The following is an 18941-nucleotide window of genomic DNA, read 5'->3' as shown; positions in this document are numbered from 1 at the left end:
TGCTTTTGTGAGTATCTTAGATTACTAGCCTATAGTTTTATTACTGCAAATAGTAATTCGTTGTAAGAGTATATAATATTCATATCCATTTTTTAGAGTTATTCTGGGAACTCAGAAAGATCCCACTGTTGAGATGTATGCCTGTGTAACACCACACTTTGACCAACAGGGGTTCAGATGAAGCCTCATGAGATGAATCCCTTTGAGAACCAATTGGCTGGAAAGCTTCAAACCTTCATAAGGTTTCATCTCACCATCAGTTAGGGTTGTTAAAAAAGTGTTCAATTCCATGACAAGTTGTGGAAACTTCATTGGCTGAACAAGAATCACTCAAAAGCTCCACAACTTCAACTAAATGAAGAGTACCACTTCAATGTTTGACTGCCTTTCTGGCAATCCACTCTGTCATCCTAATGTGCTATCTAGGTTGTTGTTTTTATCAATGACTTTTTTTAAATCAATGAAAATAACATTCTGAATGAAGTGAAAGTTCTCATACTCCCAATTAAATTGAACTCACTTGAATAAAGCCTAGCATAGACTACTCCATACAAACATAATTAATCTACAGTTCAGATTATGTAAATGTGGATTGTTGTTGTAAATAAAGTGGGGAAGACTAACTAAAATGTGTGGGCTAATTAATAAGATTAAAGAAGTTGCACTGCTCTTTGCAAATCGAAGCCAGTACTATGCATGGTAGGCCACACGTGGACCGTGGTAGTTCATTGATGGCAACTGCCCCCCAGCCACGTGGTTAATGAAAACAGCTGCATGGAGCATAAAGGCGCTCTGTAGCCTACTGACTGTAGCCAAATACTAAATGTAAGAGTCAATTTGAAAGTATCGACTATCTGTCTGCGGTTGAATTCAGCATGTCATTGCACTATCCTCTGAAACAAAATCGTATCTAACATGGCATCGATTTAATAATGTTTACTTGCCGTCAACTTAAAAATCATTTCCTGTGTGGAGAAATACATGCAAATGTGTATGTAGGCGAGGCGCAAGCACGCTGCTCTTGTGATTGGTTGACATAGCAATGTGGGCGGGTCGACGTGAACGCGCAGAACAAGAGAGCATCGAGCGCGGCTTCGAAGACTCTGTCTTTCCTGCCCTATGTCCCATCGAGTAGGCTGAACCACCACGTGTGTCCGTTAAATATTTCGTTTCTTGTTTCCATACGTCCAGTTCCTTGTGTTTCGCTGAAACACACAACATCACCATGGTGAAACTAGCAAAGGTAAGACCAACTTGATTGCAATTTCCTATTTAAGTGTTTGCGTTTGTGATTAAAATAAGCTTTGTTGTTAGGCATGAGGCCTTAATGGAGAAGTTGCTGCGTTTGTGTGAAAAACGGAATTAACTCCGCTTACAAATGAATACGGGTATTCTGCTGCTTATTGGTTCTCTTCAATAATTACGTACGTTTCATAACGTGTGTGTTTGGTGGAAATTAAAGGTGAAATTGAAAAACCACGTTATTAAAACGTTTGTTCCAAATCGGCCATGTTGGTACATTGCTGGTTTTTCCTGGCCTGCTAATGGTTAGCGAAAAACTCAAGATGGCTTTCAAGCGCCTTCTCGATTTTAAAGCATGGGATTAAGAGATGCATTTAATACAGATTAAACTAGGCCACACACGATTGTCAATTTTTACCATAATTGAGATATTCAAACGATTTATTGGAATGCCTTTTAATGTACGTACTATGCTGGATGGCGGTACATGGTTGTTCGCGTAAGCGTGGTTGTTAACAGGCCACATGCAGAGCAGTACGTTATTATCCATTTGTAACGTTACGGTAAACCGATCGTTCTTGAACCGGTGTTAGATGTTAGATTTTGTATATTGCTCGTCTGCCTGCAATTCCCTCCTTTGCTCACCATGCGTTCTATGCATGTCGGCAAACGGCTACATTAGCCAGCATGCTAACTACCCGACCTCCTGAGCTCCACGTGGGTTGTGCGCCTGCTCGGATTGACACGAGGTGAAAACCGAGGAACCAGATTACCGCCCATAGAGCCGGCTATTACTGAACACGAGTCATGTTAATCTAAACCTGTGTTCTAACATTTCCTATTTTCCATTTATCTTGCAGGCAGCGACCAAGCAGGCAATTCAGAAGAAAAAAGCCCCTCCACCAAAGGAGGTAGAGGAGGAATCTAGTGAAGAGGAAAGCAGTGAGGAGGAAGAGGTACAGACTATTTAAGATTCTCGGTTCTTAAATTAAAATATTTGTTCTGGATTTTTAAAGGTATTAATGTTCTCTTTTTCTTTATTTTGATTCAGGCTCCCAAAGTGGTGAAAAAAGCCACACCAGCAAAAGCAGTTAAGAATGGAGCTGCTGCTAAAAAAGCAGAAAGTGAGGAGGATTCAGGTAAGCAAATGTTTTCTCCCAGTCTATAGACACCAACAAAAAGTCCTGAAAATAAACTTTTATTTGTTTATTTTATCATTTACTTTCCCTTGATTGGTCATTAGTCAAGCATGATGGAATCATAAGAGACATTTCTCTGGCATGTTAAAATTGTAATGCAAGTGAATTGATTATTCTAAAAATAAATTGTCAGTTGTTAAAAGACTAATGTTACACGTGAATGGTTTTAACGGGAAATAGTAATATCTGCTACACCAAACATCTAGTCCCCCCTTTTTACATTTAAGCTGAGCAGACTAAGACCCACACTCAAAATGAATACTAGGGATTGAGCACATGCTGACATTGTTGTGCTGTGTCCATAACCTACAGAGGAGGAATCTGAAGAAGAGGCCCCAGCACCCAAAAAGACTCCTGCAAAGGCCAAACCAGCCCCCGCCAAGGCAACACCTGTAAAGGCTGAGGAGTCAGATGAAGATGATGACGAGGACGATGGTATGACATACATTACATTAGTCGCTTCAGGAACATTTTCCATTTGGTCTTTGTTAAACCAGTCTATTCACAAGCTACTTGTTTAAGAAGATTGCCATATACCCTCCATTTCTTGACACACATGTGGTTGTTCAGTACCACTGTGTGAAATGTTCGGAGGAAAACTAAAGGCAGTGCTATGTCTTCGGTACCGGTGTGTGTTATCGTCTGCCGGTTCTATCCTCAATCGCTGTCACATTTTGGCTTGTGGCTTTTATTGAATTCAATGCAACTGTCTGCACATTTGTTCATGTTTTTACCCATTTCTAAAATGTACAATTCCAATATCCAGATGAGTCTGAGGAAGAGGCCCCACCCCCCAAGAAAGGAGCTAAGCCTGCTGCCAAGCCCGCAGCGAAGGCTAAGCCTGCAAAGGAATCCTCTGAAGATGAAGAATCTGAAGAAGAAGCCCCACCCTCCAAGAAGGCTGCAGCTAAACCAGCCGCCAAAAAGGCTGCCAAAGAGGAGTCTGAGGATGAAGATGGTAAGATCAACCGGGATTACTTTTAATGATGATTTTGAGTTACTCACCTGTGAGCTGCCATCATAGGATCTTATATGATGATCAACAAGGGACTTAATACTGATTTTATGTGATGTCACCTTTTTATGTATCTGATTTGGCTAAAGGAAACAGGTCAATAGTTGGAATTTGTTCACAATGGTTTTTTTAAAAAAAAATGATTTTGGTTTTCCAGAATCTGAAGAAGAGATGGACACTGCTCCTGCACCAGCAAAGGCAAAGAAAGCAGGGATGGTGAAAGCCAAGGAAGAGTCAGAGGAGGATGATGATGAAGAGGAGGATGATGATGAGGATGATGATGATGAAGAGGGTGAGTTTTATGATGGAAAATGTTAACATCTTTCAAATAAACGTCACTGAAGTGCTGCCTTGTTAGTAGGCAATACAAAAAAAAGGATGATTATCTCAAAACAATTAAAAGTTAACTGTAGCATGCATATTTGATTTGTAATGCAGTTACTACCATCTGGATGTTCCAGACTTTCTTCTCTCTGTGCTAAATTGATATCTGTCTGTGAACACTTTTTAACACTCTTGTCTCTACAGAAGCCCCAGTGACCCCTGCAAAGAGGAAGGCAGAGAGCAAGAAAGAGGCACCTGCTGCCAAGAAGGCAAAGTCCGATGGTGAAGGTAAGCAGAATGCACGGACCCATCAATCACATGTCAACATTTTATTATGATGAACAATAAGGGACTTAATACTGATGTGTGATGTCACTTACTTATTTTTCTGAATCAACTTGAAGTTAAAAATTGTTTCACACAAATCAAACAAAAGTCATTGATCTTACATTCCCCGTTTTTCAGGTTTCTGTCTATTTGTTGGGAACTTGAACTCCGACAAGGACTTTGATGAAATTAAAGATGCCATGAGGAAATTCTTCACCAAGAACGACCTTGAAGTCACTGATGTCCGGTTAGGTGGATCCAAGTAAGCAATATTTGAAAACAAACAATACAAACCTATTTACAGGTAAAAGTACCTGTTATTGGAAACCTAAATATCCACCTTTCTTAATTTTAGGATGGCAGTGACTAAAAAAATACATAATGTTAATCTGTAACATATCATTAATGGTTCTATCACATCATGACTGGTGTCTAGTGGTACTGTTGTGTTTTACACCTTAGAATGTTTGCTATGAATCTATATAATATCAGTCTTGAAAAAAGTATGTCTAATGGTCCTTGAATGTCTTGCATCTGCAGAAAATTCGGTTATGTGGAGTTTTCCTCGGAGGAGGACATGCAAAAAGCTCTAGAGCTGAATGGCAAGAAGTTCATGGGTCAGGAGCTTAAGTTGGACAGAGCCAGAAGCAAGGAGACCTCACAGGATGGAAAGAAAGGTAAACACACCAACATTTTAAAATGGATGTTTTTGCTGTTTTAAAATGTCTACCCTTCTACATTTTAAGAACATTGCTACACCCTCCATTTCTTGACACACATGTGGTTGTTCAGTACCACTGTGTGAAATGTTCGGAGGAAAACTAAAGGCAGTGCTATGTCTTCGGTACCGGTGTGTGTCATCGTCTGCCGGTTCTATCCTCAATCGCTGTCACATTCATGACTTTTTCCTATGCAGATTATTTAAAAACGAATTTCATGGGCTTTTCCTGAAATGAATGGATTTTTAGCAAATAACTTCTCTCATTATAGGGAAAATAAGTTATTCCAAAACTGACGATTCTATTTATCCCACAGAGAGGGATTCAAAGACACTGTTTGTGAAGAACCTTCCCTTCTCCGCCACGATTGAAGACCTTAAGGAAGTCTTTGAGGCTGCCGTTGATGTCAGGTTACCGCCAGGCCAGAACGGTTCAAACAGGGGGTAAGGACAAGCGGACATTTTGAGTTTATTTCCTTTGTCTAGATGAGGTCACTTTGTAAAAACATAGGGAATACAAACTCTGAGATCCTACAAGCTGGCTAAGAACTGTGTAGGAAACTGATGTAGTGTAAGGAAATTGTACTTTTTTCAATCCACCATTTTGTACGAAATAGTACTGAAAGTAAAAAAAAATATATATTTTATTCATGGTTTACTATTTTGGTAGACACATTTAACAGTTTAAAAAAAAAAAAGGCCATCCCACCTTTTTTTATGTCAAAGGTTTTTTTATGTCAAAGATTGTATAACGGATAATTAGGAAATCTCCTATTGTGATGCATTACTGACATTTCATAAATCTTTTTTTTTTTTAAATGCAGTTGATTGGTCAAACTAGTTATTGCAGCTTTATAAGTGGTAGGTTTTTATTTCCTAGTACTCAAACCTGCCTTTCATTTGACCAGTATTTTGGTTAGTAATGTACTAAGTTTTAAAATGTCTGCCCTTCTACATTTTAAGAAAATTGTTACACCCTCCATTTCTTGGCACACATGTGGTTGTTCAGTACTCGTGTGTGAAATGTTCGGAGGAAAACTAAAGGCAGTGCTATGTCTTCGGTGCCGGTGTGTGTTATCGTCTGCCGGTTCTATCCTCAATCGCTGTCACATTCATGCCTAAATGACTAAGTGGAATCAATAGAGAATGGATAATTAGGAAATCTCCTATTGTGAGAGGCTGAAAAATACATTTGATAAATTGCAGTTGAACTGATTAGTCAAACTAGTTGTTGCAGCTTCATAAGTTTTAGGTTTCTATTTCCTAGTACTCAAACCTGCCTTTCATTTGCATTTGACCAGTATTTTGGTTGGTAATGTACTAGTTTTTTTCTTTTCTTGACAAGTAATGTCTTCTCTCTTTTTGACAGCATTGCCTACATTGAGTTCAAATCTGAAGCTGAAGCTGAGAAGATGTTGGAGGAAGCTCAAGGTGCTGATGTCCAGGGGAGGTCCATCATGGTGGACTACGTTGGAGATAAGAGCCAGAAGGGAGCTTCCATGGCTGGAGGTAAATTCCCCAGATTTTTTTTTTGAAGTTTTAAAATGGCTGCCCTTTGACTTAAGGGAATTGCCAAACACCCTCCATTTCTTGGCACACATTTGGTTGTTCAGTACTGATGTGTGAAATGTTCGGAGGAAAACTAAAGGCAGTGCTATGTCTTCGGTGCCGGTGTGTGTTATTGTCTGCCGGTTCTATCCTCAATCGCTGTCACATTCATGACTTTAACGACTAAGCGACAATCAATAGTGGCCTCTGGCTATTGATTTGTCATTTGAAGTATAATAAAGCTCTTAAGACATGATGTACATGTTTATGTATTTCAATTTAAAGGGCAGGTTGCTTTAACTGGACAGTTTTGATGCACATAGTACTTCCAGTAGATTAATGAAAATTCTTCTCAATCTCACCCGTTTTCTTTTTCTTCTGTAGCAGCAGCAGGAGCAGCCAGTAAAACACTGGTGGTGAATAATCTGTCGTTCACCGCCACAGAAGAGGCACTTCAAGCCACTTTTGATAAGGCTGTCTCTATTAGGATTCCACAGAGAGACGGCAGACCAAAAGGGTAAGAATCTGGAATGATACTATGTTAATGGTTTTAAGGATGACTTTCTATAGGTTATAATTTATCTGGAAATAAATCTTTCAACTGTTCACCTTCTCATGAGCTCCTCTGAGTCTTACTCATGATTCTGAATGGATTCGCACGAGAAGCAGAGTCAATGCACAGTTAGAACAAGCTCTGCAGGCCCTACTCGCATTGGGGAGATTGTCTGTCTGTTGTGCAACAGTTTATATTGAGCGGTAACGGTTATGATTTGCATTTCTACTAGTCAACAATGGTAAAACATTTTGATATCAATTTGTGGCTTTTTCTGAATTTATCAGCTTACACTTTCCTAATGTTCTTTTTTCCTTAGTTTTGCTTTCGTAGAATTTGAGACCACAGAGGAGGCTAAGGATGCCCTTGAAAACCTCAACAACACAGATATTGATGGCCGCTCCATCCGCCTGGAGTACAGCCAAAACAGTAGCAGAGACGGAGCCAGAGGAAACGCTGGTAAGTCTACCAACTTGACCATCCAGAACTGACTCTGCAGAAATAAAATGATTTGATAGCATGGCCAGATGTGAAAACTTTTCCTTCTGAAACTTGGTAGTTTAAACTGGTCCTCCCATGAGGCTTTAGGTTGATAAATCATTTGTATCAGCCCCGAAGATAATTAAATCAAACCCTTTTTTTTAATGACTACTTCTCTCTGCTACCAGGTCCAACTAAAACCCTGTTCGTCAAGGGTCTCTCTGAGGAGACCACAGATCAGACTCTCAGAGATGCGTTCGATGGGGCCGCAGCAGCCAGGATAGTCACAGACAGAGAAACAGGAGCATCAAAATGGTAAGTTTTAAAATTCCTCGTGGCTTCCCAGTCGTTAACACTACTCTGTCCAGCAGGGACTCTGTACAGATTTGCATGTTAAATTCTGCCTTTCCTTGCAGCTTTGGCTTTGTGGACTTTAACAATGAGGATGACTGCAAGGCAGCCAAGGAGGCCATGGATGATGGCGAGATCGATGGCACCAAGGTGAGCCTGGACTACGCCAGGCCCAAGGGCGAAGGCGGCTTCCGCGGTGGTCGAGGTGGAGGTGGATTTGGCGGTCGCGGCGGCAGAGGTGGATTTGGCGGTGGTCGCGGCGGCGGTGGTGGCTTTGGCGGCGGCGGATTTGGCGGCCGTGGTCGTGGCGGCAGAGGAAGAGGAGACTCTCGTGGCGGTGGACGCGGGCGAGGAAGCTTCGGAGGTAAATAAAAGTGCTATATTTGAATGTTTTAAAATGTCTGCCCTTAGACTTAAGAAAATTGCCAAACACCCTCCATTTCTTGGCACACATGTGGTTGTTCAGTACTCGTGTGTGAAATGTTCGGAGGAAAACTAAAGGCAGTGCTATGTCTTCGGTGCCGGTGTGTGTTATCGTCTGCCGGTTCTATCCTCAATCGCTGTCACATTCATGCCTTTAACGACTAAGTGACAATCAATAGTGGACTCTATTGATTTGTCAGCTGCTAATGCAGTGCAATCTTTTTGTTTTGTATTCATCTTGACAATATGGCTAACTATATATGGTATGTTTGTCAATTTCCTTTTTTTGCTTGAAGAGTTCATACTTTTGCCCTTGGGGTAAAAACACAGTATCCATGATTTGTTTGTAGCTAAAGATGCTGGCTAGTAAAACACATTTTTCTTCTCATTTCTAGGTGGAAGAGGTGGTGGTGGATTTGCCAAGCCCCAGGGGAAGAAAATTAAGTTTGATGACTAAATCCTTCGTCATTTTTACTTTTGAATGGACTCTGGTTTCATCACTTTTCAGAGCTTTTGGACATTCCAGAAAGCGTCATTGATATATATTTAACTGTTGACGGGCATTTTAGCCCTTTATTTAGACCCCACAAACCTCCACCCTTGTGTGCCAGAATGGTACTTTTTGACCTTCTCAGCTCAAGTGCTTTGTGAGTACTGAATGTCCCAAGTGCAAACCTGCGCCTCTAACCCTCTGATAACTTGCTTTTCTGAAGGAGTAAAATGGAACGGGTCTGGCAAACAAGTTTGCTGTGAAAAATATGCTTGTCTTTGTCAGATACATTGTGTAAATTTAAACAGTTTGTATGATTTTCATTTTACCTTTTTGTAAAAAAAAAAAAAATACACACCTTATTTGCTTTTATTTTTTAGTTTGCTTTAGTTGCCAACTTTTACTGTTCTGTGTAAAGCATATTTTGATAGAAGATTTGAGTCAGTGCTCATGAGTTGGGTGTTAAGGAAATGGCAAGATGTTCTGTCATGTTTGTTTGGTGGGGCCGGGTCAATGTCAGAGGAAGAACCTCTTCTATGTAACATAAAATATTTGTAGTGCATTGACTAATTTCTTTTCCCCCATCTGAAAATCTGAAGATTTTCACATGATTGAAATAAAACCTTGTAGGTGGTGATTTTTAAATGTCTATCCTTTTTCAACCTTGTCAATCTGAAATATTGAATGTGTCACAGGCTTGAAATGTTAGAATATAAAAGTTGATACATTTATACTGCTACCTACCAATGCAACACATCATCTCTGAAATATATTTTACTTTGAAAAGCTTGAAACATTTCAAGTAATACCGTCACTTGTTGAGTAAACCCTAGGAGTCCTGGAGAAAAATGTTTGATTCTGTTAACCTGTATATTGTTGGAAGGTTGTTGTAGTGTCCCACATGGATGCCCTAAATGGGGACGGATGCTCGTCCTATTGTATTCCTGAATGCGTTGTCTACAAACAACCAAAATGTAACCTACGTCTTAAATGAGCTGAAAATGGCTAGATGACCACCCCTTATTATTCCACAAGGGGGCAGTATATATCAGGTATCGTTTTGTGTGTTGACACCTGAGACAATAAAAATATCTCATAGGAAACTGCATACTGAGTACTTGTATGCAAGTGAGGATAATTTTGTAATTGATCTGGGATACTGGTTAAAGGCCAATCCTCAGCCAATTAAATAATTACTGTAGCCATTGCGGAGAGTACTAAACTGCCACTTGAATGAGTTTCAAAATTACTTAAAATGTTATGTTTTCTCCAAACAACCTTCAGCTTGTCAAACCCTTTCTGTAAACCCTTTATTGTTCACATGGCAGGCATACATGAATTTATCTGTCAAATTAGCTTACAATACTTGCACAGTTCCTATGATAAATGGAGATGAATATAGACTAACGGTTTTTCTCGAGGGGCAGTTACGTGTATACTTCAATTTATGGGCATAAAGTATGTTGGTGGGTTAAAAGATGAGGCTGTTCCAGTTGGTTCTGTAAAATCCTACATTTCTTATGTCTCATGGGCAGAAGGCCTTTGTGTGATTAACAGTGACCCGCCGGACAGCAGTGTGCTGTCATCCCTCAGCTGAACAGGGTCTTTGTTCCTGAAGGTGCCACTGAATACCTCCATGCAGATTAGCACTCTCTGCCTTGAACAGTGACAAAGTCATGCTAGCTGAGGCATTATGTCAGACCTCTTGCTTTCACTTGAAGGCCTGTCTCTCAGCTTGGTTCCATTTCTATAAATTGTTTTCCTGAGGTGATTTTTTTTTCTCCCTATTTAACATAGTCGACCTCATGAACGAGCAGTTTACAATTACAATATAGTTAGCTTTTATATGTTAATATTAAATCTATTCTCCTAAACTCTGCTTATGCTTCAGCATATTATAGGAAGTAATGGGAGAGAATATGATTGAGGGTGCTGCTGTTTCACTCATTGACAAACCATAAGCATCTTCATGAGTGGACACTGAGTCAATAGGAGAGAGGACAGAGACTCATACTTTATCTCATTTGTATAGTGAGTGGCTGATCTAAATAGGACCCTCTTTAAAGGGGAGCATACAGCTCTGAGTCTTCTTCACAATGGATCTTTGTCAAGTACATGGTGTCCTATAGCACAGATGAAGTTGCATTGCCTTGGCCTCTCTTCCAGTGTGATGTGTGGAGTCAGGGACTACAGTGTACTGATCTGCTGAGTTGGCACACAATGCTGATTATCTTTTTTTTTAACCGACATTTCCCAAATGTATGTTACCAAGAAGAACAAACTGTTTGTTTCCTCCCTGCCAGAGATCAATGCATGTGAAATCTTTATTTATCTTAAACAATTTGATTATTCCCGCGTCATAAAGCAGATGGGGACCAATGTTTGAACTGAAATCAAAGAGATCTTTGTTCAGCCTTATTGCATGGCATTGTTTCTAACAAACATTACAAGTCTGGAGTTGATCTGAAAACACATAGATAAATAACATGGAGTCCTTCTTTGTTAACTATGGCTACTGAAATTCATTCGTGTGTTTCTCAGCTGATTTAATAGTTCCAGTGCTATGTTAAGATGCTGACTTTGAACCACTGTTATTCAATCATCATTTTGATTGAATACTGTGACAATGCTTGGCTGTAGTTTTATAATTAGCATATAGAGTGCTTACGATCTTCTCAAGCAAATCTGGCAGGAAAGTAAATAACTTAGCATAAACCTTTACCAACAAATGTTTACGTGATTATTTAGTTCAATCCAGGTTTTTTCAAAGTAAGGGACAATATAAGAGCATTTGTGTTTTTCATAAAAAGTGCAAAAGTTAATCATATGTATCATCATCAATCATGTGTAATCCATCCACCAAACTACATAATATGAAGTAACGTTCGGCAACGTGGAACACCATGTTATGTCCAATTATTATCTTTACTGTTATCTACACTGGGCTAAACATGACTTGTAATTTACGCAGCTGCTAGATGAGATTGTCTGCGTTGTCTGAGCCCTATAGAGATGCCATTGTCAGCAGCATGTACAGTGTGGAATGTTCTTTTTTAATTTAAACCCCAGCTACAACTTTCCCATCTTCAGCCATGCCAATGATGGTGCTCCAGAGGCCTTTGAAGAAAATAGAGGGCTTGTGTGAAATCCTGCAGCCTCTGTCAGACGACCCCATTGACCGCACTTGCATCAAAAAGCTTCCTCCAATTACTTTCGACAAATGTGCAGCTCTTGGTCTGCAGGCTCGCATACATTCAAATATCATCACTTGAGTGGGACATTTACACTAGGTGATAGCTTTTCAGCAAGGGAAACATCACTTGTTTGTTCACAGCCTAGCAACAATAGTGTGTCCTTTATTGTTCCTATGTTAACTGCACATCTTTTAGCTGTGGGTTTGTGTTCCTCTCTCCTTGTAGGTTTAGGAGACACAGAAGGCAGTGAGATTTGAATCATTGTTTGTTCTGTTGCTCTCAGGTAGAAATGTATTTGTTTCACACACATACAGACACATTTACAATTAACACTCAGTACATCCTAATGTAAAAACTGCATTAAGTACACAAAGTAAAACAACATAATATATTTTGGGTACAGAATGTTTTCACTACTCTCAATGTTAACTGACAATTGTTTTACACAATATCATGGAGAGGATATCCTTTCTTTAAAGAAAAAAGGTGTTTAAAAGTGCTGCCTTGGTTCAATCTAATACAAAAAATGTAAGATTTGGTTCGTGCCTATATAGAGGAATGTCCTGTTTCTTTGATGAATTCATTGCCACTAATTAGTCTCGTCACCCTTCCTCACACCACTACATGGACCCCAAACGAGAGGAAATTTGACTGATGAGGTCACAGCTGCCAATAAACCATGTTTAGTTACACACTCTCTTACATCACTTTAGTACGTTTTGGTTGAACCAAATCAATGTCTTAAAATAGAAATGTAGGGCTTGTTAGTAATACGATTTGCACATTGCGGTCATAGTGAATTAATCAAACTTGTGAAAATACAATAGATGATTCAGCTATTTTCTTTTTGAAAGGTTCAACGCTGTATCACTTGTTCATTGTGTTCCACACAGAGGACAGTTGTGAGATTCATCTTGTTAAGCTTTATCTCAAAGTGCGCCCTTCAGGAAACACAATATATCGAGAGGATCCAGTTTCTCAGAGGCTTTATTGTCTTTGTCCTGTAAGACATTGTAAAGAACAACAGGAAGGTATTTATTTTGTCTCTTTTACTTTTTAGGCCAACTTAAAGCTCTTAATTACCTCACTGTTTACCGTCAGTCTCATTCTCAGGGGTTCTTCTCAGTGAAAAAGACACAATAGTAGACGGAGATGCTTAACATAAACTATGTGAAATGTCACACCCAGTCGGGAGGATGGACAGATACTTTGGGAAAACTAACACAATAGACTGTGTTGAAGATTATTTACCATATACAAAAAGAAGATTATTAGATGAAGTTCATTGTCTTTCAATGTTTTTCTTTGTTTGCACTAAAAAGGATGTTCTGCTATAATCCAGCAATGGTGTCACACTCAGTGTAGGAATATTGCAAGTCACACTTCTTCGCCATCTCATCACAGGCAGAGTAAGAAGACATGCGTGCTTGTTAAGTTGCTGAACACTGATAAAAATGAGCACTTAATATATTGTTAGACTACACCATGGTGATTTTCATAACTGAGCATACATGTTTTCTTTATTGTTAAGTAGTGTAACAGATACCCGACAATACTTTTGTTGTGTGACCTGATGTGGATTTTCATATAGATGTTCAATGCTGATAAACCAAACACAAAAACAGCCAAATTAGGACAGATTTTCAAAGAGAACATTTTAACATTTTAATTTACAAATGACATTCTTTGTACATTTTGATTTGTACATATATTTACATCACCATCACCCACTATACCCACAACATTCAGTTTTATAATCATCAAACATCACATTATTATGCTCATTGGAGGCTTTAAATTAAATACAAGAACCCCTTATTTTCCTCCTTTTTATTGAGGATTACATTTAATATGTAATTTCTCGTACCAGCATTAGTTTTAGTTCACAGTGTCATTGTAAACCCTTAACCAAATCCATGTCAAGTATATCAGCACATTCGAATCCACGGACAGCAAACATGTAACAAGTTTAGACATCTCATTTTAAAAGTTTCCAGTAGTAGTAGTAGTAGTAGTAGTAGATCAAGTCAGTCACATTCCAAAATAATAGTGCAAGGACCTCTACAGTACTTCATTGATTAAAAACACACTTTAGGGAACATGTGCTTCATATTAAGATAAGCCTAAACTAATTATGATTTTTTTTTTAATTGACCGAATCACTGAGGTAGAGAGAATCGTCTCTTACTTGATTTGAAGCCACTGCAGAATTACACATTGACTCAAGTGAAGGAAATGTATAACACTTAATACAAACCCAAAATGCAAGCATAACTAAAGGCTGTGCAGCAAGTGCAATGGCTTTCAAACCCCAGCATCCAGGGCACCACCTCACACTGCCTTTTTATTCTCAAGATCACACTGGCCAACTAAACATTATTTCCCTCTGACCTATCAGAAAGCACATTTAGCTACAAATATATTTATGGTTTATTTACCACTAGTCCTCATACTACACTTTTTTGGTTACATTTGAGGTATTAATATAAATCAGATCGCTACCAATGGTGATTTGGCAATGAAAAACCTCAACCATATCCAACCAGAAGGAAGGGGAAAAAAAGGTGTTAGCCACTGACGAGGGGAGGAGGACAGTGTGTCCGGCTGTGATAAGGCGGAGAACCTCACACATAATTACATAATAAAATAAAAAGCCTGTAGTTGCCAAGCAATAACTGTCCTCCTCAGCAAGACTGTTGAGGAAGCAGTTAAACTTAGGTTGTCTCTGAAAGAATTAAGTCCTTCAGAATGCCAATATAAATACACAATTCTACAACGTTTTAAAATCTCTGTATAATTTACTTGACTTTTGAGGAATATCCTCAAAACATTGCACTACTGAACAGAAACAGCAAATTCTGATATGGTCCATGGTCCTTCCCCACATATAAGGGAGAGTTTACTGGGACTCTCGTGCATCACGGTGTCCACCAAGGTACAGCTCAGCGTGTTGGTGCTGTCCTGACCTGGTGCTCTCATCAAGCTATAGGATCTCCACTTTCTGTGAGCACACCAGGTCACTGTTGACCATATGCCACATGTGCATTAGGTCCGACGGGAGCAGCTTGTGTACCACAATCATGCTCTTAAAGAAACAAGGTTCTCTGTTCAATTTGCTGCTCTTATTTTTCACCAAGCCAAACGTCTTAAAGGCATTGTGTTTTATAGGAGTGACCTGAAGTACCTCCAGACACATGCCCAAGAAGACATCATCGATGGGGTAAAGCTCAAGGGTGTCTGCCACCAAGTAAAGCCTCCTCGCCAGATTCCCATCCATCAGAAACCCCCCTCCACCTGCATACGGAGGGTAGTGTGTTTTATTATACAGAGCCAGGGGGATGTAGTATTTGTTTTCCTTTTTACGGATGGGCTTCGCCTTGACAATCACATCGCCCACAAACAGGTTCTTTGCCTGATTGCCCTCTAAAAACTCAAAGATGTTGTCCACGCTGACAAAGACGTCGTCATCCCCCTTGAAGACGTAGCGTACACTGGGGCAGTAGGTGTGGAACCATTTGAGGAAGTGAGTCTCCTTTAGTGTGAGGTTGAAGAAACTATCTAGGAAGTCCCACTGGAGGATATCACCGTAGATGTAGTCCTCGTACTCCACTAGCTTCTGGTGGTTTGCTCTCTCTGCCACACTGGAGGGTTTACCAAGAAGGAAAAGGGTCTTTACTCTCTTGCCATCAATCACCTGCTTTTTGCCCCAGGTTTTTCTGATGACCTCTCTTCTGTCATGCTGGGTGGCAACAGACTTTATTATCATGAGTAAATATGTGTCGCCTGTGCACTTCTCTGGGTGGTTGAGGAGCATGGGGAAGTAACGGCAGTGTCGATAAAGCATGAATTGCTTGAAATTCTCCTCCAGGCTATTAAACCAGTTCTGACTTGAGAGGTTGAGGTTGATGCTACAGTTGGAGTTGGTAACATCCCAGGTTCTCGGGCTGCTGTCCTCAGTGATCCGGGGCTTTTGTGTGGTGGCCCGTTTTTTAGGCATCAGCTGGTGTTTGCTAGCCTTCCAGAAACTTTTCATTCCCAGGTTCAAGTCACTTTTGTCCTCCCCAGCAGCTCCATGCTCCGCCCCCTCTGAGGCATCTGTCCGAGGCTGCCTTTCAATTTGGAAGGGAGCCCCCATGTTGATGCTTCCTCTTTGGACAACAGTCAGCGCGACCACAGCCAGGAAAAACATGACACCAACCCTCTTGTACACCTTCCAGCGGTCTCTGTTGTTCATCCTGGGGGAAGACAAAGACTACAGCCAGTCAGAATTAGGGCAAAAAAATCTAGATAATCAGAAAGAGCCATTCACTGTTTTTAATCCCAAACTAATTGAACTGTAGTGGTGGACAGTACCTGAGTACCTTTACACAAGTTCTGTCTTAGGTACAATTTTGAGGTACTTAAATCGAGTATTTCCATTTTATTCAACTTAAGACGCCACTGAATTGTAGTAATATTAAACATTTCATTACAATGTGTGTGGTGTAGAGGATGCCATTAGGCATGAAACTTGCAATACGGAATCAAATATGAATCTCTGAAAACTCTGAAATTCAAAATGTTGTATTGTGTTGTTTAAAAATGATTATGAAGTTTATTTTCATTATTGAAGGACTGAAAACAGGTTTTTATTATTTGCAAATAACTGCTCCATAAGAAAATACTTTAATTTGGGGTTTGTGTGAAATGTTTTCAATACACTAACAGTTTAAAACAATATCAATGTATACTCAAAACATACTTCTTGCTGTTTCATAGCCAGCAAAGCAAAGAACAGCCTGAGGGCAGGTTTACATCATAATATGATCAACATGTACTTAAATAGGATTTGTATAAAAGACAGAACAATGCTTCTCCCTAACACTTTACTAGGTTTGCTCTAAACAAAAGACATGCAGCAGAGGTGTATCATCCCCTCCATTTTTAAACATAACACAAGTAAAGTAACACTTGTCACTATTTATTTAACTTCTGGAAGAACACGTGGAATGTACTTAGAACGTGAAGTAACCCCTGGAGCTTCAGCATTCTCACATGTCCAACAAGCCGTGCCAGGGCTCGTTATGCTCACGACCACAGAGACACTCCCATGTGGGGCAAATAGCAGAGTAACCCCCCACCAAAAACAGAAAAAACACAAACAAACAAGGTCAATCAAGGCTAATTATGGACGCAGAGCCTATCTTTGTTGATAATGAAAGTTCACTTGTAATTGTTCTTTACTCACATGTTGACACGAAAGCACACAATATGCCACACTTCAATTATCTTAAAGTTGATCATTGTGTCGGTACTTTACAATTAATAAAGGATACTGGTAAAAAAAAATCAGCATTACCTCTATTATATTTGCCATCTATACGTATAGACCTACTGCTTCGTTTTCATAAAACAATCTGTTAAAATGGGCAATTAAATATTTAACTTTTAAACTATTAGTTTAAAAGTTAAAATATGTTTGTTTCATGTTCTTTTTAAATGCACAGTCTTGCTGAATTACACTACGCTAAAAGATTCAACATTTTCAGTTGTTGACTTTAGGTGCATAAATTAAAACGAAAGATAATTAAAACCAACAGATAAAGATGGCGTTAAATTGTCAATTTTGCCTAAAATGATGAAGACGACACTCACATTGTGTTCCTGCGATCCGACGATCAGTGGCTTGGAGAAAATAAACCGATAAAAACCCGATTATTGAGCCCAGGAAAATGAAATGGCTTGAGTTTGTGTCTCTCCGGTTGATGGGGAAAAGTTATAAAATAATCCTTTCCATCACGACGGTCTTGGTTGTTGCAAATGGTGACAGATGCACGGAGCTGGTGGAGGTGGATGTGGTGCCGGGTGCTCGGGACTGCCTCCTCTCTCCCTCCCTCATAAGTGCTTTTAAGGGTGGCTGCAGTTACGTGGAAGACCACTTACACACAGGATGTAGATGATGAATGAGCAGCAGGGAAATCAAGGGTCCGTCACTCCGCCCCTCATGTACACACAGGACTTACTTCACATAGTTAACATTGGATTTTATTTTTTCCTTTCCATCAGTAAAGGTCTGTGGGGTGGAATAACTAATCCACCAGGTTGCATGTTGGCTTTATACTCGTGCTTACTGGATTCCTCCTGGAAAACTAAAGTCTAACCAGAAGTAAAAAGTAAGTAAGTGTAGTCTATTTACTCAAGTAGCCTTTTGTACCTAAGGACAATTTTGAGATACTTGTTTACTTGAGTATTTCCATGTTATGCTACTTGTACACCACTACAATTCAGAGGTAAATTGGGTGCTTTTAGTCCACTATGTATTTTGTACCTTTTGTTACTTTACATATTTGGATTCATATTGTGAAATATAACACTTAAATAAGACTTTAGTTACACCTGGAGTACATTTCACATGCTAACCTGAAGTATACAAAGTAATTAAAACTAATTAAAACGTTTTCCAACTTCTAAAAAGCTAAGACGACATTAAGGTAGATTTAGTTCCCCACCCCCCATGTTCATTTATTTGTTCACATTTTCTAATCTGAATAACATTTGTAGAATGTGAACTCCTCCGTAGGTAATTATACCCCTATCATCATCAGCAGCAGCTTTATTGAAGAGACTCAAGACATACAACACTCAAATATAAATTATATATATTTATATATTCCATTAGAGGATGACTTTAATATCCCTGCCGAGTTATTATACATCTTTTAAACCTTTTTCCATAGACCTCCACTATGATTGTTCTCCCTCAGTCAGCTGTTTCCTGTTGATGTGTAAAACAGGTGGATTGGAAAAAAATCCATTACAAGTGAATATCTTGCATCACATTTTTACTTAAACTACAAAAGTGTAATAAGAGGAATGCACAAAAAGTAGCCAAAAAAATACCTATATGTCAAAATGTCTTCAGTTCATTTAGACTCGTGTATCATTGTATTTGTGACTTTAATGTGTAAGCATCAGGGGTGTAACATATTGAGGCAGAGCTAAATTGAGCAGATTGAACAAATCTGAATACTAAACATAATAATGTATTATATGTAACTTCTTCTGTAACTAATAAGCACAGTTGTCAGATAGCTGCAG

At 39.3% G+C, this 18941-nt stretch overlaps 2 protein-coding genes across 4 annotated transcripts; one reads left to right on the top strand and one right to left on the bottom strand.

The window, feature by feature from the left end:
• Positions 1-1096: 1096 nt before the first annotated feature.
• On the top strand, positions 1097-9626 carry ncl (nucleolin). The gene is made up of 16 exons (XM_010790284.1): positions 1097-1243; positions 2103-2198; positions 2294-2381; positions 2754-2876; positions 3208-3399; positions 3614-3748; positions 3985-4068; positions 4246-4369; positions 4648-4784; positions 5143-5269; positions 6195-6334; positions 6758-6890; positions 7246-7385; positions 7595-7721; positions 7823-8121; positions 8576-9626. The coding sequence occupies exons 1-16, from the start codon at positions 1226-1228 to the stop codon at positions 8635-8637; spliced, it is 2025 nt and encodes a 674-aa protein (XP_010788586.1). The 5' UTR covers positions 1097-1225; the 3' UTR covers positions 8638-9626.
• Positions 9627-13515: 3889 nt separating this feature from the next.
• b3gnt7 (UDP-GlcNAc:betaGal beta-1,3-N-acetylglucosaminyltransferase 7) lies at positions 13516-17721 on the bottom strand. Of its 3 annotated transcripts, none has more exons than XM_010790283.1 (2): positions 17499-17721; positions 13516-16116 (listed from the first exon to the last, which is right to left on the bottom strand). In XM_010790283.1, the coding sequence occupies exon 2, from the start codon at positions 16096-16098 to the stop codon at positions 14848-14850; it is 1251 nt and encodes a 416-aa protein (XP_010788585.1). In that variant the 5' UTR covers positions 16099-16116; positions 17499-17721; the 3' UTR covers positions 13516-14847. The 3 variants fall into 3 exon arrangements, with proteins under 3 accessions (XP_010788585.1, XP_010788583.1, XP_010788584.1); XM_010790281.1 differs by having other exon boundaries at positions 13516-16099; positions 17499-17720; XM_010790282.1 differs by lacking the exon at positions 17499-17721 and adding an exon at positions 16859-17446 and having other exon boundaries at positions 13516-16099.
• Between the last annotated feature and the right edge of the window lie 1220 nt (positions 17722-18941).

The sequence above is a fragment of the Notothenia coriiceps genome, unplaced genomic scaffold, assembly GCF_000735185.1.
Source record: "Notothenia coriiceps isolate Sejong01 unplaced genomic scaffold, NC01 NC01_scaffold00034012, whole genome shotgun sequence".
Taxonomy (NCBI): domain Eukaryota; kingdom Metazoa; phylum Chordata; class Actinopteri; order Perciformes; family Nototheniidae; genus Notothenia; species Notothenia coriiceps.
This window is presented reverse-complemented; position numbering and strand designations above follow the sequence as displayed.

What these genes read in the sequence shown, in the direction of transcription:
- ncl (XM_010790284.1), top strand. An exon ending in AGATGATGACGAGGACGATG is followed by an intron (nt 2,877 to 3,207) that starts GTATGACATACA and finishes TCCAATATCCAG; the next exon opens with ATGAGTCTGAGGAAGAGGCC. An exon ending in GTCCGGTTAGGTGGATCCAA is followed by an intron (nt 4,370 to 4,647) that starts GTAAGCAATATT and finishes TTGCATCTGCAG; the next exon opens with AAAATTCGGTTATGTGGAGT.